Below are 19,809 nucleotides of genomic sequence, written 5' to 3' on the forward strand. Positions count from 1 at the left end.
CGGTCAGTGTCCTGTGTGAACCCAGGGGTGGCTCCCGTGCCGATCTCCAGGAGTTGGTGCCGGCAGCTGTGCTCAGTCCCGCGCTGTGCTGTGTGTGCAGCCTCCCCGCGTTCGGCGGGAGCCGGTGTGAGCGGGGCTGGCCCAGGGCGGCTGTCCCAGCCGGGCGGGGGCGGATGGGGGGCTGGGGGGAGCCCCGGACACCGCTGCTCCCGGCCCAGCCCCGCCGCTCCCGGCTCCTCCCGGTCCCGCCCCGCCGCGCTGGGAACGCTCCGTTCGGGCAGCGGTTTCCGCCCGGCGCTCGCAGGGCCGGGCCGGAGGCGGAAGCGCGGGTGGCGAGGCCGGGCCGGGCAGCGCGGTGGCGGCGGCGCGGGCGGGCGGCGCGCCGGGCCCCATGGCCTCCTGCTCCAGTATCGACATCGAGGACGCCACGCAGCACCTGCGGGACATCCTCAAGCTGGACCGGCCGGGAGGTGAGGAGCGGGGAGCGGCGGGGCGCCAGAGGCCGCCGGGCCGGGCCGGGCGGGGCCTTGTCTCCGGGCCGCGCCGCGGGAGCCCCGCGGCCGTTGCGCCGCCGCCCCGCCGGTTGTCAGCGGTCGCGCTCGGGGCCCCGCCGGGACCGCTTCGCCTCGGGGCGCCCGGCAGCGCCCTCCGACCCGCCCGGGGCCAGGGGGTCCCGCTCGGCTCTGCCTCGCTCCCCGCAGAGCCCGGAGCCGGCGGCGCGGCCGGTGAGGAGGAGAGGAGCCCCCGGGCTGGGGACCAGCCTTGGGGGACGGGGTTGGTGGCGCTGGGCAGAGCAGAGCAGGCCGGGCCCGGGGCTCGCTGCTGCGGCCGTCTCGGGGCTCCATTCATCTGGGAGGTGCTGCTGCTGGGAGCTGAACAGCCCCGACCTCCCTGACACGAGTGTTCCCCCTTCCCAGGAGTGCTTGGAGTGTTTCCCAGGTGTCTCTCTGGGCTGAGTGGAAGGGGCTGGTAGGCTGCTCCGAGATCAGTGCCAGCTTCCCCCTTTACAGGAACTTTTCACTCTCCTTATTTGTACGTGAAATGGGATCGCAGATATCTCTTCTGAAGAGGTTGTGAGTCTTTTCCCTGTGCTCTGAACTATTATACCTCTCTGCTCAGAGTTCAGCGGGCTCCCCTCTGCCTGTAGGAGTATCGGCAGCGGGCTCAGTAGTCAGCTGGATAGTGTTCCCACTCTCCTGGAGCTTCGGCTCTCTCTCATCTCCCTTCTTGAACCTGCCGCGGTGTTTCAGTCAAATGTAGTGAGTTAACACTCTGAAGGAGGCTGAGACATGAATGCTTTGCAAAAATATCTTAGCCCCTGGGTAGAGGACAGAGTTATGCCCCTCTTGTGCTCCTTTCGAGGGGAAGACAGGACAGGAATAATATAACTTCAAAATGTCCTGAGACTCAGCAGGAATGTGCTACCTCCGAAGCAGCTGCCATGTGTGCTGCCTTTTGCTGGGCCAAAAGGAAGAGAGATTGGGTGTGGGAATGTTGTGGAGGGCTATAGAGGCCTGTGAAGTGATGGAAGAAATCTACAGGAAGGCAGCTTCATGAGCTCTACTACCCTTAGAGAATCTCCTCATTAATTGGAATAGTTTCTGTGGTTTCTGGAGTGCTAGCATGTTCCTGGATTCTAATTCTTACAAGAAGAATACATTTTTTGTTTGTAGTGCAGCACTGTACTTGGAAGACTGGAAGGAAGCTCAGTACAGGGATGGGGAACACTCATTTCACAAGCAGTTTGTGAGCTGAAAGGATATGTTGTGGTTGAGAAATGCTTGGAGTTGTTGCTCAAGGTGACTTGACTTTCTCCTGAAGCAGCTTCTCCTGCTGGTTGAGGTCAAGGAGTTACTGACAGAGTATGGCTTATTTCTTTCATTCTTCTTTCCTGTTCATTCTCTTTTTAACTTCTCTGTCATCTCCAGTGCACAAGAAGGGTTTGAGAGGAGAGGAGCAAGTGGGCAGGAAGTTCATAGAAGGAGCCTGTGCTGGTTCTCAGCAGAAATCACTGCCTGGGTAACAGCAAATAAACTTGAGAAGATGGACTTAATAAGGGGAAGAAGAAGAGTGCACATGTTGGCTGAAAGCCTCTGAACCTCCTGTTAGGATGCCAGGGGAGAGGAATAGGGGAGCCTTCAAGTTTTGCAGTACCAGGTGCAGGTGGCTGTGAGCAGTGTTGTGTTCCTCTAGGTCCTGTCCAGGCAGGTGACAAGAAACACTCCCTGCTCTAAAGAGTTTACCACTGTCACAATACTTCTTTAATTCTGCTGGGCTTGGTGATTGTGAAAATGTCATCCACTACCCAGTCTGTCTCTCCTGACACAGTTTCTCCCTGTTTTGGCAAACTTCATCCAGTGCTTCAGTAGCTGTTGCCAAAGCATGGACCTGCCTGCTGGGATGTGGGGACAGGCTGTCAGTGCCACTGTGCTGAGGAGGAGCATCCCTGCTGGTGGTGAGCAGGATCCTTCGATCCATGCAGAGATCTCTGCTGCTGAGCAGGTGTTATGTGGGCTCACCCTGCTCATGGTGTATCAGGGCAGTGTTCAGTACAGGCTGGCATCTCCTGGTGCAGCTGGTGGTGGGAGCAGGAAGAGTTCAGTCTCAGCTCTGACTGCTTCTGCTCTTTGAAAAGGTAATGAACACAAACACCCTTCTTTCCCTTTGGGAACCTCGATCTACCAGTCTAGCTTAACCTTTTGGTTTAGTTCATGTTCTTACTAAACAGAGCCTCTTCCCTTCTTTTATGCCTTGAGGACTGTGCACAGACAGCACCTGTGTTTGTCTGGGTTTCACTAACACAGACTGAGCTGTGCCCCTTCCTGAACTTGGGTGAGCTGTTGTTGGGCCCATCAGCCTCTGGGGAGTGTTTCCTCCTTCCTTTTTCCCATGGAGCAAACATCACTGTCCTGCTGTGTGTAAAAGAGCAGCAGTACTTACATGAGGCTTTGCTGTGGCTGCAAAAGGGCAAAGCACGTATCATCTTTCTCTGGGAGACTGGATGCTTTTTCTGTAGGGAATATTTTCCTGCCTTTGGTCACAAAGGATCAAATGCTGTCAGTGGAAGTAGCTGCAACTGGACGAGCACCCACCTTATGCTGTAGGAATAAGGGGCACATCTTAATCCTGTGACAGCAAGCACAGCACCAGTGGGAGGTGCTGGATCACATTCCCTTGCCTGAATTTCCTCGTGCTGTATGAGTGCTGCTGCTTTTTTACACTGAGGTGCGTGCCCAAATTGTCCCTGCATTGGGGTACTCTGTCACTGCCCATTTCTGTGTCCATAATGACTCTTCATAAACAGGCAAGCTTAAAATACTCTTCTGGCAAATGAATAATTGCAGTTGTGTTTTAGGCAGCAGCATCACCCTGATCTGTTGAAGCCTATTCAGTAGCAGAAAGGTTGTCTCACTTTGGAAGGATCTGCCTCTTGGCCCCAGTTATGTTTAGGTTTGTTCCATGTGCCAGAGATGGGGAGTTCTGGTCCTGGGAGCAGCCATTTTGCAAAAGCTCAGCAGCAGTTGTTACCTGGCAACAGTATACGAAATTTCGGGTTTCAAAACCAGCGAAAATTTCCAGCAAGGATTCGCTGAGACAGGCGGCTTTTCCTTGGTGTGCTGATGTGGGGGTGCAGATGGGGGGGCCTTGCTCTGCAGTGGGGGTTGTCAAATATTTGCCTTGCTAGTGAAGAAGAGTCTCCTTCACCCCCTGTTATGTCTGTCCCCTCCTAAAGCCTTCAGAAGGCATGGAAGCCACCAAGCACCTGCTGCTAGGCCAGATGTGCAAAGTCAGGGCATACACACTCTTCAGAGCACAGCTGGGGCTCTGAACAAATGGCTGCTTTACACAAAATTTGACTGCTATAAACTTCTCTGTGGTTGTTCAACCAAGGGAAAAATACGGGAATTCCAAATGCACAGCTGCAGAGTTTCCTAGGAAAATTACTTAAACACCTGGACTTTGAGGTCTCACGGTCAGAAGCCGGTTTTGGAAAGTTACAAATGCACTGTTTCCAGCCAGCCCCAAATGTTGCAGCTGATCCCTGCACTGCTGCACTTCAGAGGTCTCTGCAGGCCTGAGGGTTAGCATTGACTTGTCAAGAACCTTTTGGTCTGGCACTTGGTTCAGTAAACCTGAATTACCAGCTTAGTCTTTCTGATCTAAAGCTATTTGCTCCTTGAGCCAGGTTAAGTTCCTTGAAACATACTCTTTGGAGTTTCTCTGATTTGCTTGTGAAGAAAAAAAATCTGTTTCACTCAGATGTGTGAAGGTGAGTTTGTCATCACACAGGAGGTCTCTTACCCATTTTTTTTGTTGAACACTTGTCCCAATTAATTCAGCATATTCTACCTGACAGACCAATAGAAGCTGACAAAAAGCACCTGGAGGTGGTGTATTTCACACAGTGCTGTTTCTTTTAAATGCACATTGGGCACAGCTGGTGTTGCTTTTCCTCAGGTTCGGTGAATGAGAACCAGAGGCCGTCGAATTCGTACAACGGGGACCTGAATGGGCTGCTGGTGCCTGACCCCCTTGGGAGCGGAGATGGAGCTGCTCTGGCCAAGCCAGTGCATCGCAGCATCTCCCTAGGAGCCCTGCAGGAGAAACAAGTCATGTAAGTTTTGCCAAAGAAATGCTGAGAGTGAACAGAAAACAGCTCAGATTCGGTTCTCCGGAGCGTGGAGATTCATGCTGGGCCTCTGACAATGGGTTTTGTGTTCAGTTCAGGTGGCAGCTGTGAGCCACTGCTCATGGTTAGAGCTTTTGTAGCTTTTGTGAGGCTGATGCATGGAGTCTGCCACCCTTGCATCTCAGGAACCAAAGAATACCTGCAGAGTTGTTCAGAGAAGGGAAACAGGACTGTACATGGTGAAAATTGCACATAAGAGTGAATGTAAATCATGAGGGCTGTGGTTGAAACTGTGGTTCTCCTGTAGATGTCCAGCAGGACTCCTTCAGGGACCCAACACCTAAGGTGTTGCAGAGCATGGAAGTAGCTTCTGCTTGGGTGCTCTGGTCATGGTTTTGAAAGAGGATGCCATGAGAACCATGAGCAGTGTGCACTGTTTTGTTCATGAGGTTCAGCTGGTTGGTTTTGGTTCCTTCATATCATCCAGTGCTGGGGATGTGAATCAAATGTAGGTCTGTGCTCAAGTGAAATGAACTGAAGGTTTTTAGGCTGAACAAAGCAGGTGTTTGACTCTCTCAAACCTGTGACACACAGGGAAGGGAGACTCAGCTGAGAAGAGTTTTGTCTTCACTTGTTCAGCTCAAGCTCTTAGATGCACAGATCCTGCTGTGTTGCTGTTAAAATTATGAATTTAACATAAAATATTAAATATTCTGTTCCTGTGAGTCCTGTCTGATTTTTCTCCCCTTTGTTTTTTTTTTTAAAGCTGCCTTTCTGGTGATGACAGCTCCACCTGCTTAGTGATATCAGCAAAAGACGTGGAGGTGGTGGCCAGCAGTGATTCCAGCATCACCAGCAAGGCCAGAGGGAGTAACAAGGTAAGGAGCAAGAGAAAGCATGGTCTGCCTCTTTTTTAGTCACATCAGCTCATGCTTGAATATTTTTAAACAGAAATGAATATCTGCTTTCTTGTGTCATAGGAGTTTCTAATGAGGTAGAAGTTTGTCAGAGACTAACAAGGAGAAAAAGTTGGAGCAGTATCTTGTAGCTGATTGTTTCTATTATTCCAGAGTCTGTCTGAGTTATCTTCTCATTTTCAGAAGTTCATGATCTAAGCTGTAGGTTCCTGGGAAAGTGTCCTTTCTCCACAAACATGATTTTTCTGCTGGTTGTTTCCTCCCTGCACCCTGAAGGAAGGGTTTCCCTGGCTGTTTTGCTGGCATCAGTCCTGCTGAGAGCTCTGGCCAGCAGGTCAGAGCTGCAAGAACCAATATGCTGAAATTAGAGCTGGTGCTGAGCAGAGAACTAAGCCATGCTCTGAACAAATGCTGATGATTAGGAGAGAGACATTTGGTCTTGATCCACTCAGACTTTTTCCACTTTGTTCCTTAATTTTCCATTTTGTGTTTTTCCATTTTCTGTTCCAGTTTATTCCTTAGTGTGCAGTGACCTAAGGGACCACAAAGATGGAAAAAATAATTCCAGACATTTCTCATGTTTTGTTTGCTTTCTTCTGAACAGGTGAAAATACAGCCTGTTGCTAGATATGACTGGGAGCAGAAGTACTACTATGGCAATCTGATAGCTGTCTCAAACTCTTACCTGGCTTATGCCATTAGAGGTGAGTTACTTTCTTGTCTTGGATGTGATTTGTATTCTGTTGCTCTGTGTATCAGTAAGAAAGGCAGAGTTTGCATCAGAACAACATAACTGGCACTAATTGAAACATACCTTGCAATACTCAGATCAGAGTGCTGTTGTAGAGGGAATATAAGCAATGGTGGAGAGAAGAGTTTATGTGGGAGAGTTAGAAATAAAAGAGAAGGACTCAGTGGGGATGTAGGAAAAGTTGAAGGACTACATTGGTTTTACTGGAGAGCTGATGTTCATATTCCTCCTCTAATTAAATATTTCTGCAGCAAACAAACTGCTCTGTAGCAAAGCACAGAAACAGCCCCATGGTAATTTGAGCAGATAAGTGTTTGTGATGGATTTGCTTGCATAAATTTAGACTTGAGTTTAAGGCTAAATTTTGAGGATCCAAAGAGCATGCAGATGCAGTGCCTTGTGCAATAGAGAAAGCAGAACAACACAGGGAAAGATTGTTTCACAGCATATGGGAAAGAAAGTGGCAAGATGAGAGGAAACAGTCTCAAGTTGTGCCAGGGAAGGTTTAAATTGGATATTAGGAAAAATTAAAACGTTGGAACTGCCCTGCCCGGGGAAGTGGTGAAGTCACCATTCCTGGAAGTGTTCAAAAACACATAGTTATGGCACTTGAGGACATGGTTTAGTGGTGAACATAAGGGTTGTGCTGGTTGGACATGATGATCTTAAAGGTATTTTCCAACCTTAAGAGTTCTATGAAATGAACGCTTAGTTATCTACAGTGTCTCTTTCTGCTCTCATAGAAGCAGAGAGTGTCTGTGTCTCTTTGTTCTTAGTTCTCACACCAGTTTATCTGGTCTTTGATGAAACCTGCTACTCTGCTCTTTTTGTTTTTTTCCTAGCTGAGATTATTTTAGAGTATCTTAAGGATGTCTCACCCTTTTAAAAGTATTTTAAAAGCTTGGGTGTAGTAACACTGGGAAGCTGAGTGGTTTGCTAGGGCTGACATGGGCATCAGGAAGTGAAAGCACCATGATCCCTGTAAGACTGCCTGCTTTGTAGGGATTGGTGTCTGTCTGAAAAGGGAAAGCTGGAAACTTTGCTTAGTGTGCTCATGTTCTGAAGCATCTTCTTTTCAGTCATGCAAGCCAAAAAGGAGGGCTTTCTGCAGGGTGAATGCTCATGCCTTTTGCTTCCCCTTACAGAACATGTATCTGAGCTATCTGCCTCTCAGTGGCTCCTTTTCTCCATGAAAAATTAAGCTGAAAATTTAATTGAATTTAATTAAAACTAACTGAAAATTAAATTGCAAACAAAATTAATTCACTGTCACTGGAGGTCAGCCTTGGAAGCGTGGCAAGCTCAGGATGGAGGTCCAGGCCTGGCATTTAATTGCAGCATTTAATGAGGATAATCCTGGGAATTATGAGAAGTTTATGAGAGTTTTGGGAAGTTTATGAGAATTGTGCAGAGAAACCACAGGCATGAATGGTGACTTGTCCCTCTGTGTGTCTCACAGCTGCCAGCAATGGCTCTGCCATGGTGCGGGTGTTGAGCGTCAGCACTGCTGAGCGGACCTTGCTGAAGGGATTCACAGGAGGTGTGGCAGACCTGGCCTTTGCTCACCTCAACTCCAACCAGCTGGCCTGCCTGGACGAGGCTGGCAACCTTTTTGTCTGGCGCCTGGCCATGGATAAAGAAAAAATCCAGTATCTTGTCCAAATACATCTCCTGTCAGCCTCTGCGTAATGATTAGATGTGAATGCAACCCCAACGTTACCCTTTGATTTTGTAGCTTTTGCAGAAGAGCAGCTTGCAGGGGAAAGATGGGATCGTTATACCCCTTCCAGAGTGTCAAATCTGGCAACTTTTACCTGCATTCAGCAGTCATTACTTGATATTGCAATGCTTGAGATTGTAGGAGCACCTCAGTGCTCCTGGTCCAGGCAAAGTAGACAGTGAGAAGTGTCATTCTGTAGCAGCTTGGGTGTGGACAGTGTCACCTCAAGTGTGTGACAGAGGCTTATCTTGTCTGATTCTACCTCTTTTCCTCAGTTACTTCTCTAGGGAAGAGGCTAGACATCCCATCCACTCACTATCTTCCTTCCAAACCTGTCATCCTTTTAGTGGCCCTGAAATTTATTTTCAGTGTTCATTACCCTAAATATTTTCCTTTTAATTGCTAGGAGTGATTGCTCAGTGCTTCTGGGAAACATGTGAGGTATGTCACCTCAGAGTGTAGCTTTTTAATTTTAATTGTGCACCATCATTTCAAGAGCAACTGGAGCAAAGGTGGTGGTAGTTGTTGAAGCCCTGATTTGTGGTGGTGCACTCAAGCACTCAGCTGGAGGCAGTATGGTAGCTCTTGTGTCTTTCTCTGGCAGTGTTGCAATGCTAACAAATCATCTAATCATTAGCTGTCTGATGGATTGCACATTCAGACGTGGCTGTGTGCCCCTGTTGTGCTTATCCTGTCACAGCAGCCTGCAAGAGAAAATTGTGAGAACCTATAAACTTTTGTAAGCTGAAGCTCTCCTGTCAGTGAAGAAACTCTAGCTTGGCTGCTTTCTCAGCAGAATCCCTTTACCTGCTTCCTTTTTGAATCAATGGCCCAAAACCCCTTGTTAAAACAGCAGACCAAGCCTGAACAGATTATTGCTGGGCATTAGTAACAGAGCCAGAATGTTACATTTCTTAACCCTGGTGATCAGAGAGGAGATCTTGGTTAACATCAAGCGACCTGACAACACCCCCCTGAACACCTTCCGGAGAATCATCTGGTGCCCCTTCATCCCCGATGACAACGAGGAGAGCGGCGAGGAGGGCAGCCAGACCCTGGCATTGCTGCATGAGGACAGGGTAAGGAAACTGCTTTGGAAACATTGCCCTCATTTATCATTAGGAGAGAATTTAATGGAGGAAAGAGCTGAGTTTGCAATGAAGTTGTAAAGGCTCCTGTGTAGTCCATGTTGGGGATCCTCCTGTAAGATGTTGGGTTCCTCTCTTCCCAGGAGAGATCATTCTCTGGGCCTCAGGAGGATGGAAAGGGAATTTCTGCTCATCATCAAATGACAAAGACCACTTGAAACAGAGACATCACTTATCTGTTCAGGCTGAGCCAGTACCCGAGGGAGGGGCTTGGTGGGCAGCAGCTACAAATGCCAAGAGCAATTCCCTGTGTTATGTACAGTGCCAGGATTGAATGGCCAAATTGTGTGGAAATGGGAAGGTGTATGTCACACACTTCCATTGGGCTGGTGTGTCAGCCCATAAGATAAGGATCTAGGAAGTTCTCTGGATCATACCAGTGGTTATAAAAATAAACCTGTGTGTCTGCATGTTTGTTTTCCAGGCAGAGGTTTGGGACTTGGACATCATCCGAACCAACAACAGCTCCTGGCCAGTGGAAGTGCCTGATATCAAAGAAGGCTTCATTGTGGTGAAAGGCCACAGCACGGTACAGACTTGGGTTTTTTGGCTTTTCTTTGGGTTTTAGTGTCTCAGGAGCTGCAGTTCTTAGGACAGTTGGCTATAAAAAAACAGTTGTGAGGCAATTATGATTGTGAAAAGCCAGAAGAGCCCAAACCAAAATGAGCTCTACTCATAACATGAATAAGAGTAAGAGCAGTGGCAACAGAATCCCTTGTACTTGAATTTGCTGTCTGGAAAGATGATAGTTTATTATTACCAAGAAAGAGGGTGCCTGTCAATTGTTCTGTGTAGGGTTAAAAGGTTTAATGTTAGAGGCTACCAGTTTCTGTTAGAAATCACTCTGGCCTTCTCTACTATCAGATTGTTAGTCAAATTCTTGCTTGAAGATAGAGCCTTTTCTTCTTGTAAAGTAAGAAAAACTGTAAAATTACTTTTCTGTGTCTCTTTTCCCCCTCTCTGTGTAGTGCCTGAGCGAGGGAGCACTTTCTCCAGATGGAACTGTGTTGGCCACAGCAAGCCATGATGGTTTTGTAAAATTCTGGCAGATCTATATTGAGGGACAGGATGAGCCAAGGTAACTGGAGAATTGGGAAATGAAGGATCTTGGAACAGAGAGCAGCATTTTCTCTGGGAGAATTTCCTTGATACAGAATTATCTGTGATGGTCATTCTCAGGACATTATAAAGATACAGCATAAGTGTTTGTAATTTGTTGCTGAAAAATTGCACCACTGAATACCACAGGCTTATGGAAAAAACAGAGATTTGTGTCTGGAGACAGGAGTTCTGTGCTTTGCACAAGCTGTAGTCAAACTTTTTGCACTGTCTGTGTAAATGCAGGAAGCTGCTCTGAGCTGTTCTTCTCAATGTTGACTTCTTTTTGCATTGTGTTTTTGTTAAGACATCAGACCAAAAGACAACATGGGATTTTATTTATTTATTGGTAGCAATATTTGTCTGTGTGATCTCCTTATTTTGTATAAGGAGAGTTACAAGTCAGTATTCATTTGTGGCTTCTGGACAAGGAGTTGTGTGTTCAGCATTCTCCTCATTTACCACTCCCTTCACACTTGGATGTTTTCTCTGATTTATTCCCAGGTGTCTTCATGAGTGGAAACCCCATGATGGTAGACCTCTTTCCTGCCTGCTCTTTTGTGACAACCATAAAAAACAAGACCCAGAGTAAGTCCCCAATCCTGTGCTTGAAGTGTTAAAGTTCAGCATTGTTTTCTAACTCTGCCTTGCCTTGAAAGTTCCTTGTAACTGAATCATACTTAAAAAATTTAGCTTAATAGCAGGAACAAATCCTGTCATCTTTGTAGTCACTTTTCTAGTGGTGGAGAAATAAATAAGACTCTGAAGCACAACCTAAAGTGACTTTAATCATAGTGCCAATTTCATGAAAGTAATGAGAATTCTAAATTAAGGGGTCCTCTCAGGTGTGTGGTATGGTCAGTCTTAAATAGCCTGTTAGACCTCCAAATTTCAACTGCTGTTGCTGAAAATATAACTTATTGTTTCTTCAGTCAGTTGTGGTATTAAGGTTTCTGAGAGGTGTAGTGGTTTCTAGTCTGCCTCAGAGCAGAAATTTTCTGGGAACTTTGAGCCATGGTTGGGTAAAATCAGCCATGGGTAGCTTGTGAGGAGCTTTTGTGGGAAGGATCAATCTTCTTTAAGAGAATTTGGATCTGTTGTGCCTACAGAGTTCCCTTCTGGAGGTTTCTCATCACAGGAGCCGAACAGAACAGAGAACTGAAGATGTGGTGCACGGTGTCTTGGACCTGTCTGCAGACTGTTCGGTACGTGTGCCTGGATGCCCCTGAAGGCTGGCATTTAAGGGTACTGAATTTACAAAGGTGATCCCTGATGTCCCATGGATTCTACTCCTTGGCCATTCCAGCCTGTTGTTGGAAGCTCTCAGCTCTGGCGGACTGTCAGGTCAAGCTTAGGCAAGGCCAGGGAAGTTTTATACTTTTATTATTTGTGTTACCAAGATCTGTTGTCTTTGCCTTGTTCTGTAAAGCACAGACATAGCTGTGGCAGGAGGGGAGATTGCACAACAGAACTGCACACCTTGAGTGTTTTCTTCTCTGGAGATTTTAGATATTCAATAACCAATCTAGGATCTTTTCCTATTACTGCTTTTTCTGTTTAAATTTTGAGAAGCTGCTGTGTTGATAGAGCTTAAGAAATTATCCAAGGCTTAAATGTTGTGCTGTCTAGGCCCAGAAATGCATCCCTTGACTCAGTTTAGGTTCCCTGATTTTATTTTTCTGTTGGTGGATCATGGCCTTTCTTACCACACACATGCTTAGGGCCACTTTGGATTTTCCCTCTTTAAATTAGAAGAAATTACATAGAGCCAAGTGCTGCTTTTTCCACCTCACACTTCAGAAGGTCCAAAACTTGTGGAAGGGTTATTTTGATTTGGTGAAGTTTTACTTTTAAATCTGCAGCATTGACTCTTGTACTCCTATGAATATGGAACATGATGAGTAATGACTAAGTGTCACCTTCCATTTCAGTGTTCAGAATCCATAACTTGATCCTATCATGCCATCTCCCAGCTGCTTTCTCAGCTGGTGTCAGCATTGATTTCAGCAAAGGAGTTTCTGTTCTAGTGGGTGGTTGCACTGTAATAGGGCTGTAAACTCCTTAATGTTCCGTGGGAGTTTTGGTAATTAGTACAGTTTTGTAGCAATCATGCTGGTTGGGCTAATCTACCTTGCTGTCTGCACCCCCTCCCTCTTATTTGTATATGTAGCTTTTCTCCTGACATCTTCAGCTCCATGAATATTCTTCCCAGCCTGAAAGTCTGCCTGGACCTCTCAGCTGAGTATCTGATACTGAGTGATGTGCAGAGAAAAGTAAGTAGTTCATTTTGTTGCTGCTTGTGGGAAATGGTGGTTGAAGCAGAATTGGCCTTATGTTGTGACTGGTTCTGCTGCCTAGGTCTGGGATTTGCATGTTAGTAGATAAAAATGCAGAAGTTGACACATCACTGTTTGATGAAAAAGGGCAGCAGTTCAGCTGAGTAATCCTTAGGAGCCTTAAGCATTATTTCTCACCCTTTGTAAAGCTCGCATTTGGAGATACTTGTGTCTGACATGGTAGGATTGAGTTCTTGATCAACATTGACTCCCTTGAGAGTGTGGTGCTTGTGGTTCTCTTGAGTGTTCCATTTCAAATTTCAAGATCCAGGCTTTATTCCTCACATTATTTCCCTTGTTCCCAATCTGGTTTGGATGCTCAGCTCTGTAGTCCCCACACATGTGCATGGTCTGCTCTGAAAGCTCTGATTTACCATTTCCAGGTCTTGTATGTGATGGAGTTGATGCAGAACCAGGAGGAGGGCAAGGCTTACTTCAGCTCCATCTCAGAGTTCCTCCTGACCCACCCAGTGCTGAGCTTTGGCATCCAGGCCGTGAGCCGCTGCCGGCTGCGGCACACCGAGGTGCTCCCGGCAGAGGAGGAAACTGACAACTTGAGTGTAGGTAGGTGACAAAATTTGGCTGCTGTGTGGTCAGGATTTCTTTCCTGGCTTGTTCTGATTTTCTTGTGAAAGGCTAGTCACTTCTCCCAAATAACAAGACAAGAGGAAACAGCCTCAGGTTGTGCCCAATGAGGTTTGATTGGGTGTTAGGAAAAATTTCTTCACCAGGCTTAAGCTGGGTTGTCAGGCATTGGAGCAAAGGATTCAAGGTGTGGCCTGGTCACCGCCCTGGTCCTGCTGGTCACACTGTTGCTGAAACAGGCCAGGATGCCAATGGCCTTCTTGGCCACCTCAGCACATGCTGGCTCATTTTAAGGTGCTCTCAACCAGCACCCACAGGCCCTTTCCCCCTGGGCAGCTTTGCAGCCACTCTGCTCAGCCCATGGTGCTGCAGGGGGTTGTTGTGGCCCAGGCAGAGGACCTGCCACTTGGCCTTGTTGAACCTCACACAATTGGCCTCAGCCCATCAATCCAGCCTGTCCAGACCCCTCTGTAGGCCCTTCCTCTCTTCCAGCACATCAACACTCCTGCCTGATGTGGTGCAGCATCCACAGCCAGGCAAGGGAGGGGATTGTCTTGCTCTGCTCTGCAGTGGTGCAGCCTTGAGTCCCATGTGCAGTTTTGGGCACCACAATATAAAAAGGACACTAAGCTGTTAGAGAGTGTCCAAAAGAGGGCCATGAGGATGGTGAAGGGGAAGCTGGATGGAGAGTGGCTGAGGTCACTTGGTCTGTTCAGTCTGGAGGAGACTGAGGGAAGACCTCATTCCAGCATCCTCACGAGGGCCAGGCACTGATCTTTTCAGTCTCATGACCAGTGTCAGGACTCAAGGAAATGGCATAAAGCTGAGTCAGTGGAGGTTTTTGCTGGATATCAGGCAAAAGTTTTTCATCCAGAGGCTAGTTGGGCACAGGAGCAGGTGCCCTGGGGCAGTGATTATAGCGCTGAGCCTGTCTGAGTTCAAGAAGCATTTGGACAGTTCTTTGAGGCACATGCAGTGATTCTTGGGGTGTTCTGTGCAGGGCCAACGATCATCATGGGTCCCTTCCAGCTCAGAATATTCTGTGATTCTGTGGAGTTGTCTGGAAATTTACTGAGGGTGCTCTTGATCCCCTCATCCAGATCATTGATAAAGAGAATCTGTATAATGCTGGTTATTTGCTGTCAGTTCATCCTGCTGTGATGCTTTTGTAGTACTTTGTGTGTAGTTTCCATGCAACTTCATATTTTACCTCTGTTTCCCTTCCAGAAGGTGCTCAGGGCTCTGGGGCTGTTGAATCAGCAGCAGGTGTGCTGATAAAACTCTTCTGTGTTCACACCAAGTGAGTATTTGTGTGCAGCTGTCCGTGTTTGTCCTAATCCTGCACTGACCTGTAGAAATTTAAGTTCAATTCTTTTGCTCATAACAAAAGCTACTTGGCCCCACAGAAATTTCTGGCTGTGGTGTGTATGGCCTTACAGGAGGTAGCCCTGAATGGTGTGACAAGCTTGTATTTCCATGGCTATGAGTGATTTCAGAGTTGTGCTCACACACAAGTGCTGGGAAGCATCTCAGATACCCTGGGTGGCAGAACTGGGTGACACGGCTGAGTGAGGATCAGCTTCTGTTGCTTCTGTGACAGGCAGAAAACACTGAAGCATTTTCCAAGGGAATTAGTTCAGTGAAGAGAAATCTTCTGAGCCTTAATGATGCCTTAAGTCTTCTCCTGGTGGTTCTTAAGCTGATCAGAGATGCTTGTTTCTTTCTAGGGCCCTACAGGATGTGCAGATCAGATTCCAGCCTCTTCATAGCCCTGACACAAGTGCTTCCATGCCTGCCCATGGCTCTCATGAAGAATTTGGTGAGCATGTGTGTTAAATTGGTCTTCAGTGTTGCTGAGCCTCTAAAGGTTATTGGTGGGGAGAGCAGGAGGGTTTTGGGTATCTTGTTGTACTGCAGTGGTGTCATTGCATAAAGGGTTCTGAATAGAGAGTAGCAGTGGAGCAGGAAGCTGGTTAGACCCTGGTTGTGAGTATGGAGTTTGGGATGTGTTACACCAGGAGTGCTAATGCTTTGTGCATGCTTGAGTTCACCTTCCTGGGTGATTTGACACTTGTGAAAGAAACTTGGAGTTTGTCTCTTGTCAGGTGGAAGAGATCAGAGTGACAGCAGAGCTGTGGGAGTAGAGGGGGCTGGACTGTTTGTGATGAGCTCTTTCAGCTCATTCACCATTCTGGGATGTGGCAGTTCAACTGGCCTTGCTTTTAGGGAAGAAAGGAAGCTTGGACATTTTATTATCAAAGCCTGATAAAATCCAGTCTGGCATACAAAGAGAAAGCGTAACACAGGATTTGCTTTGCTCTAAGCTTTGACTGGGATCTTGCGGGGGTTTTGCATGTTCTTTTTGGAATCAAGCATGGCACACAATGGCATAAGTTTATACTTCGTGGAACTAGAGCTTTAGTTTTAGAGGGAAGTTCCAGACTGATTTGTACCTCTCCCTTGAAGCCTTTCCAGACCACATGGCTGATCTGGGCACGGAGGGGCTGGGCTCTGAGAAGGAGTCTGTGCATGGCTCCCAGCCGGACCTGCGGCGCATCGCGGACCTGCCCGTGCCAGCAGACTTCCTCTCCCTCTCCAGTGATGCCAAACCCAAGCTGATGACTCCAGATGCATTCATGACACCAAGTACTTCTCTTCAACAGGTAATCAGAGAGCAGCACTGTTATGGTGATGCAAGGGACGAGGGTGGATTTTGGTACTTTTGGACACCCTTTCCAGCTGTAATGACTGTGATAAGCTCTGCTAGCTGAATGCAGAGCACACAGGAAAGTCTGCATGTAGCCAGACTGAGCAGAGACCTCTTGGCACATCTGAAATGCTAAACTGGCCTAAGCTTGTGTTGTAAGGGCTGTGTTTAACTGCAAAACCACTGATGTAGGTATGCTTTGTAGAAATATGGGTTTGCTAAATAACTCTATCTGAGCTGGGAGACTGCTCTTACTGGTTTACACATGTGTATGGGGATATGATATAACTGTAATGGAAGAAAAGATGCCACCTCTGCACATCCTGTCTGATGGGGTCCTGTGGGAATGCAGATCTGAAATGATCAGATAGGTAGATGGGACTGTTCAGACTTGTGAGACCCCTCTGGAGTACCATAAGCCCTTTGCCTCTGCACTGGTGAGGTCACTTTGGGGACAGCAGCTCCCCAGTAAAAACAGCCATATGATGAGAATGTTTTCAGATTTGCCTTTGACCAGCACCTGAGCACCTTAGCAGAACAACCCAACCTGTGGGGATGTTTTCTATTCCCTCTTCACCAAAGACTCTCTAGGAGTCTTTCTTCCTCAGGCTGAGTTGTGTTGTTGCCCTCTGTGCCATCCTGACTGCTGTGCTTCCTTGCAGATCGCTGTCTCTCCAGGCAGCAGTGTCAGTTCCCTGACCGCAGTCACAGCCATGAGCAGCACTTCTGTCACGGATGCCTCTCTGCCCAGGTGAGTAGCACATGAGTTAAATAATGCATCTGCAACTGAACTGGCACAGGCCTTTGGGATAGCACAGAGCTGTAGCATGTCTTGCAGGAGAGGAGATTGTAACCAGAGTTAGAAACTGGCCTGAGTCCCAACATCCCTGTATAGGCAGCTGTTTGCATCCCTGTTGCAGCTTGGAACGTGTCTGTTGTCATGTAGAGGCCAACAAGAGTGTTTTATGTGTGCCTCATAGGGATTCTGTTTGTGCAGCTCAGTTTTGTTGCTCTCCATGCTTTTCCCAAAGGGCCGTTGTTTACAGGTAAGAGAACTCTGCAGCCACCAAGGACAGGGAGAGAATTAGGACTGGTAGGAAAATCTTACAGTGTGACAGTGGATTGGGCTGCATAACAGGGGAGAACTTCCCTTCTGGGAGTTGGGAATAGGAGAGAGACCTATCTCATAGTGTTGTGTTTCTCCCTGTACTCTGTACCGTGTCCACTGGAGATGCAATTGGTCTCTTCTCTCACTGACCCTTCAAATTCTAAAAGATTGCAATGCCTCTTGTTTTTCTTTTTTTGTTGTTTCCACCTGGTATCTCTCTGGGCTCTGTGGGGACTAGAAGATGCAGGTGCTCATTGACAGGGAGTAGCTGACCATGGTGGAAAGAGCAAGGGCTCCTCCACTGATCTTCGTACCCCATCTCCTCACCTTGAGTGTTTGATACAGATCAATCCTTTCTTTGGGCTTCTTGATTTGCTGGTGTCTGTTTCTGCAGAGCTTCAGAAGACTTGACTGTGAGCCCCAAGATGCAGCTGGACACCAGCCTCACACTGAGCAGCAGCAGCAGCAGTCTCCAGACCAGTCCCAGGAGTCACTCTGTTCTTATCCCAGGCCTCCCTGACAAGCTTACACCAAAGGCACCTGTTCCAGTAAGGCCCCAAATGCTGCTCCCTTCCTTCTCATGGGCCAAGGAACCTCTGTATGGGCCTCCACAAGCTGAAATTGCTCAGCCTGGAGAACAAAAGGCGCTGAGGAGCAGAGTGCCCTTTTAGTGCTTTAAAGAGTGACTTTTTGCTTGGGGAGACAGGGATGGGGCATGGGAGAATGATTTTAAACCAGAAGAGGGGAGGCTTGTGTTAGATGTTAGGAGGAAATTCTTTTTCCAGGGGGTGGTAAGGGACTGGCATAGACTTCCCAGGAAAATTGTGGATTCCCCATCCCTGGAAGTGTCCAAGGCCAGATTAGATGGGGCTTTGAGTAACCTGGTCTAGTGGAAGGTGTCCCTGCCCACGGCAGTGGGGTTGGAACGAGATGAGCTTTAAGGTCCTTTCCAATGCAAACCTTTCTAGGATTCTATGAAATTACACTTATTTGGATGTTAACAGGGATAGTGTGTGCCCTTTGGAAAACACAGCTGCTGGCACAGATGTGCAGTCCAGTTTACTCAGCCATGTTGGTGGAATTTGTCCATATATAGAACAGTGTGTCTCTGAAATAGAGATACAGCAATGGAGAGACAGCTCTAGCTTGTGCTGTCACCATCCCAGTGGCTGGAACTGGTCAGCCTTTGTGTTAAGCGACAGTGCTACCTGGAAAGGCTTATTCCTGCTTGTTGGTCTATTGAGTGTGAAATCACGATTTCCTATCCCTAAATTTTAATTTCCAGGTGTAGTGTAGAACAGATCATGACCAAAGCTTGAAACAAGTTTTCAGTCCAGGAGATGTTCAATGTTAAAATTAATGTTCTCCTTCAAAGAGGAGGGAGTCTGGAGCAGAGCAGGGGGGTAGATGTAGTGTTACATTTTCTTTTGAAAGGGAGTTCAAACTAGCATTGGCTTAAGTGTGTTGTTAGCCCAGCTCAAAGTCCACTACAAGTGCTGGGACCATTTTCCATCTGATGGAGGAGTGGGAGCCAAGGAATCACATGAGGAAAGGATACAGCAGGCTGTTTCCAGAGGCAGTTAGTTCTTGGAGTGTCTCCACATTATCCTAAAGCCTCTTGTTTCATTTCTGTTTGTAGGTGGCACCAGGAAACTCCTCTCTAGCACTGGAACTGCAGGAAGTGGAGCCCTTGGTGGTGCCCCAGGCTTCTCCCACCCGTGAGCGCTCCCCAGATGTCATTTCCTCTGCTTCCACAGCCATGTCCCAGGATATCCCAGAGATTGCTTCCGAGACCCTGCAGCGCAGCTTCGCGGCGGCGGCGCCCGCGCTGCCCGGGGAGGGGCTGGAGCCCGGGCACCACGCAGACAGCATGGCCTCAGCTGCCTCTGCCCTGCACCTGCTGTCTCCCAGGAACCGCCACAACTCCGAGCACAGCCACCACTCTTTGGACATGCCTCCAGTGGAGGTGGACAGACTGAATGCTCCATCATTACTGGAGACTGCTTTAACTCAGGAAAATGCATCTTCTGACAGTGTTGTGAGTCAGCCGTGGCCGGCGGCTCCTGACATAACCCGGGAAACCAGGAACAGCATGGCAGACAGGTAATCCTTGGGTTTGTCTGGCACGGGGCAATTTGTTTGCATTGCCAAGTTGGCAGCTTGGTGGAAAGCTCTTATGCTGTGATTAATCCGGAGCAATTCTCCATCCCTCTTTCCCTTGAAGGATCTGATGAGTCAGCCTTCCTGTGTGCTGTGTCCTGAACTTCCTAGGCCACCTCTAACCACTTCTGCTCTCTGATACCCTTTGCAGCATAAATGATCTCTGTTAAGAAGGTGAAAAGTCTTCTTTGTTGGCCTTCATGTTCACATGGAGACTTGAGATTTTTTTTGTGTGCTCTGGAAATCAAACCAGTACAAGCTACATTCTGCCCCAAGTGATGCAGGCTTTTGTTGAATCAATTGACAAAATAACTGACAGGTTTGCTTGTATGTCTCTCTTTTAGGACTGGCTCTATGCAGCTAGTGTTACAAATACATAAAGTACTTCAGCAGTCAGAAAATAAATGGCAATGGAGCAGGAATGAAGGATGATGCAGCATCACTTAGGCTGCTTAGATGGAGCAATCTGTTATGCTGGACCAGGGCTGGGTTTCATCACAGAATTAGTGCCCCGGCCTGGAGTAGGATGAGAGCAGCAAGAGGCATCTGGCATCTCCAGATTCCACTTAGGCTGGGGCTACAAGCACCATGTGAGCCTGCAAACACCTTCATTTTCAGCAGACTGGAAGGCTGAGAGGGTCAGTGTCCC

The 19,809-nt window shown here is 47.8% G+C and overlaps 1 protein-coding gene across 1 annotated transcript in view; it reads left to right on the forward strand.

Moving 5' to 3' along the window:
- The first annotated feature begins 346 nt into the window (after positions 1–346).
- Positions 347–19,809, forward strand: part of EDC4 (enhancer of mRNA decapping 4) — a 33,202-nt gene continuing 13,739 nt past the window's right edge. The window contains exons 1-18 of the mRNA XM_030956122.1: positions 347–470; positions 4,459–4,615; positions 5,397–5,508; positions 6,152–6,251; positions 7,758–7,947; positions 8,950–9,097; positions 9,591–9,695; positions 10,135–10,244; positions 10,769–10,852; positions 11,374–11,469; positions 12,435–12,537; positions 12,984–13,164; positions 14,413–14,485; positions 14,913–15,004; positions 15,652–15,848; positions 16,555–16,643; positions 17,395–17,548; positions 18,640–19,103. Coding sequence (XP_030811982.1) covers positions 392–470; positions 4,459–4,615; positions 5,397–5,508; positions 6,152–6,251; positions 7,758–7,947; positions 8,950–9,097; positions 9,591–9,695; positions 10,135–10,244; positions 10,769–10,852; positions 11,374–11,469; positions 12,435–12,537; positions 12,984–13,164; positions 14,413–14,485; positions 14,913–15,004; positions 15,652–15,848; positions 16,555–16,643; positions 17,395–17,548; positions 18,640–19,103 — 2,534 coding nt within the window. The 5' untranslated portion in view covers positions 347–391. The remainder of the gene's footprint in view (positions 471–4,458; positions 4,616–5,396; positions 5,509–6,151; positions 6,252–7,757; positions 7,948–8,949; positions 9,098–9,590; positions 9,696–10,134; positions 10,245–10,768; positions 10,853–11,373; positions 11,470–12,434; positions 12,538–12,983; positions 13,165–14,412; positions 14,486–14,912; positions 15,005–15,651; positions 15,849–16,554; positions 16,644–17,394; positions 17,549–18,639; positions 19,104–19,809) is intronic.

This window comes from Camarhynchus parvulus, chromosome 11, assembly GCF_901933205.1.
Source record: "Camarhynchus parvulus chromosome 11, STF_HiC, whole genome shotgun sequence".
Taxonomy (NCBI): domain Eukaryota; kingdom Metazoa; phylum Chordata; class Aves; order Passeriformes; family Thraupidae; genus Camarhynchus; species Camarhynchus parvulus.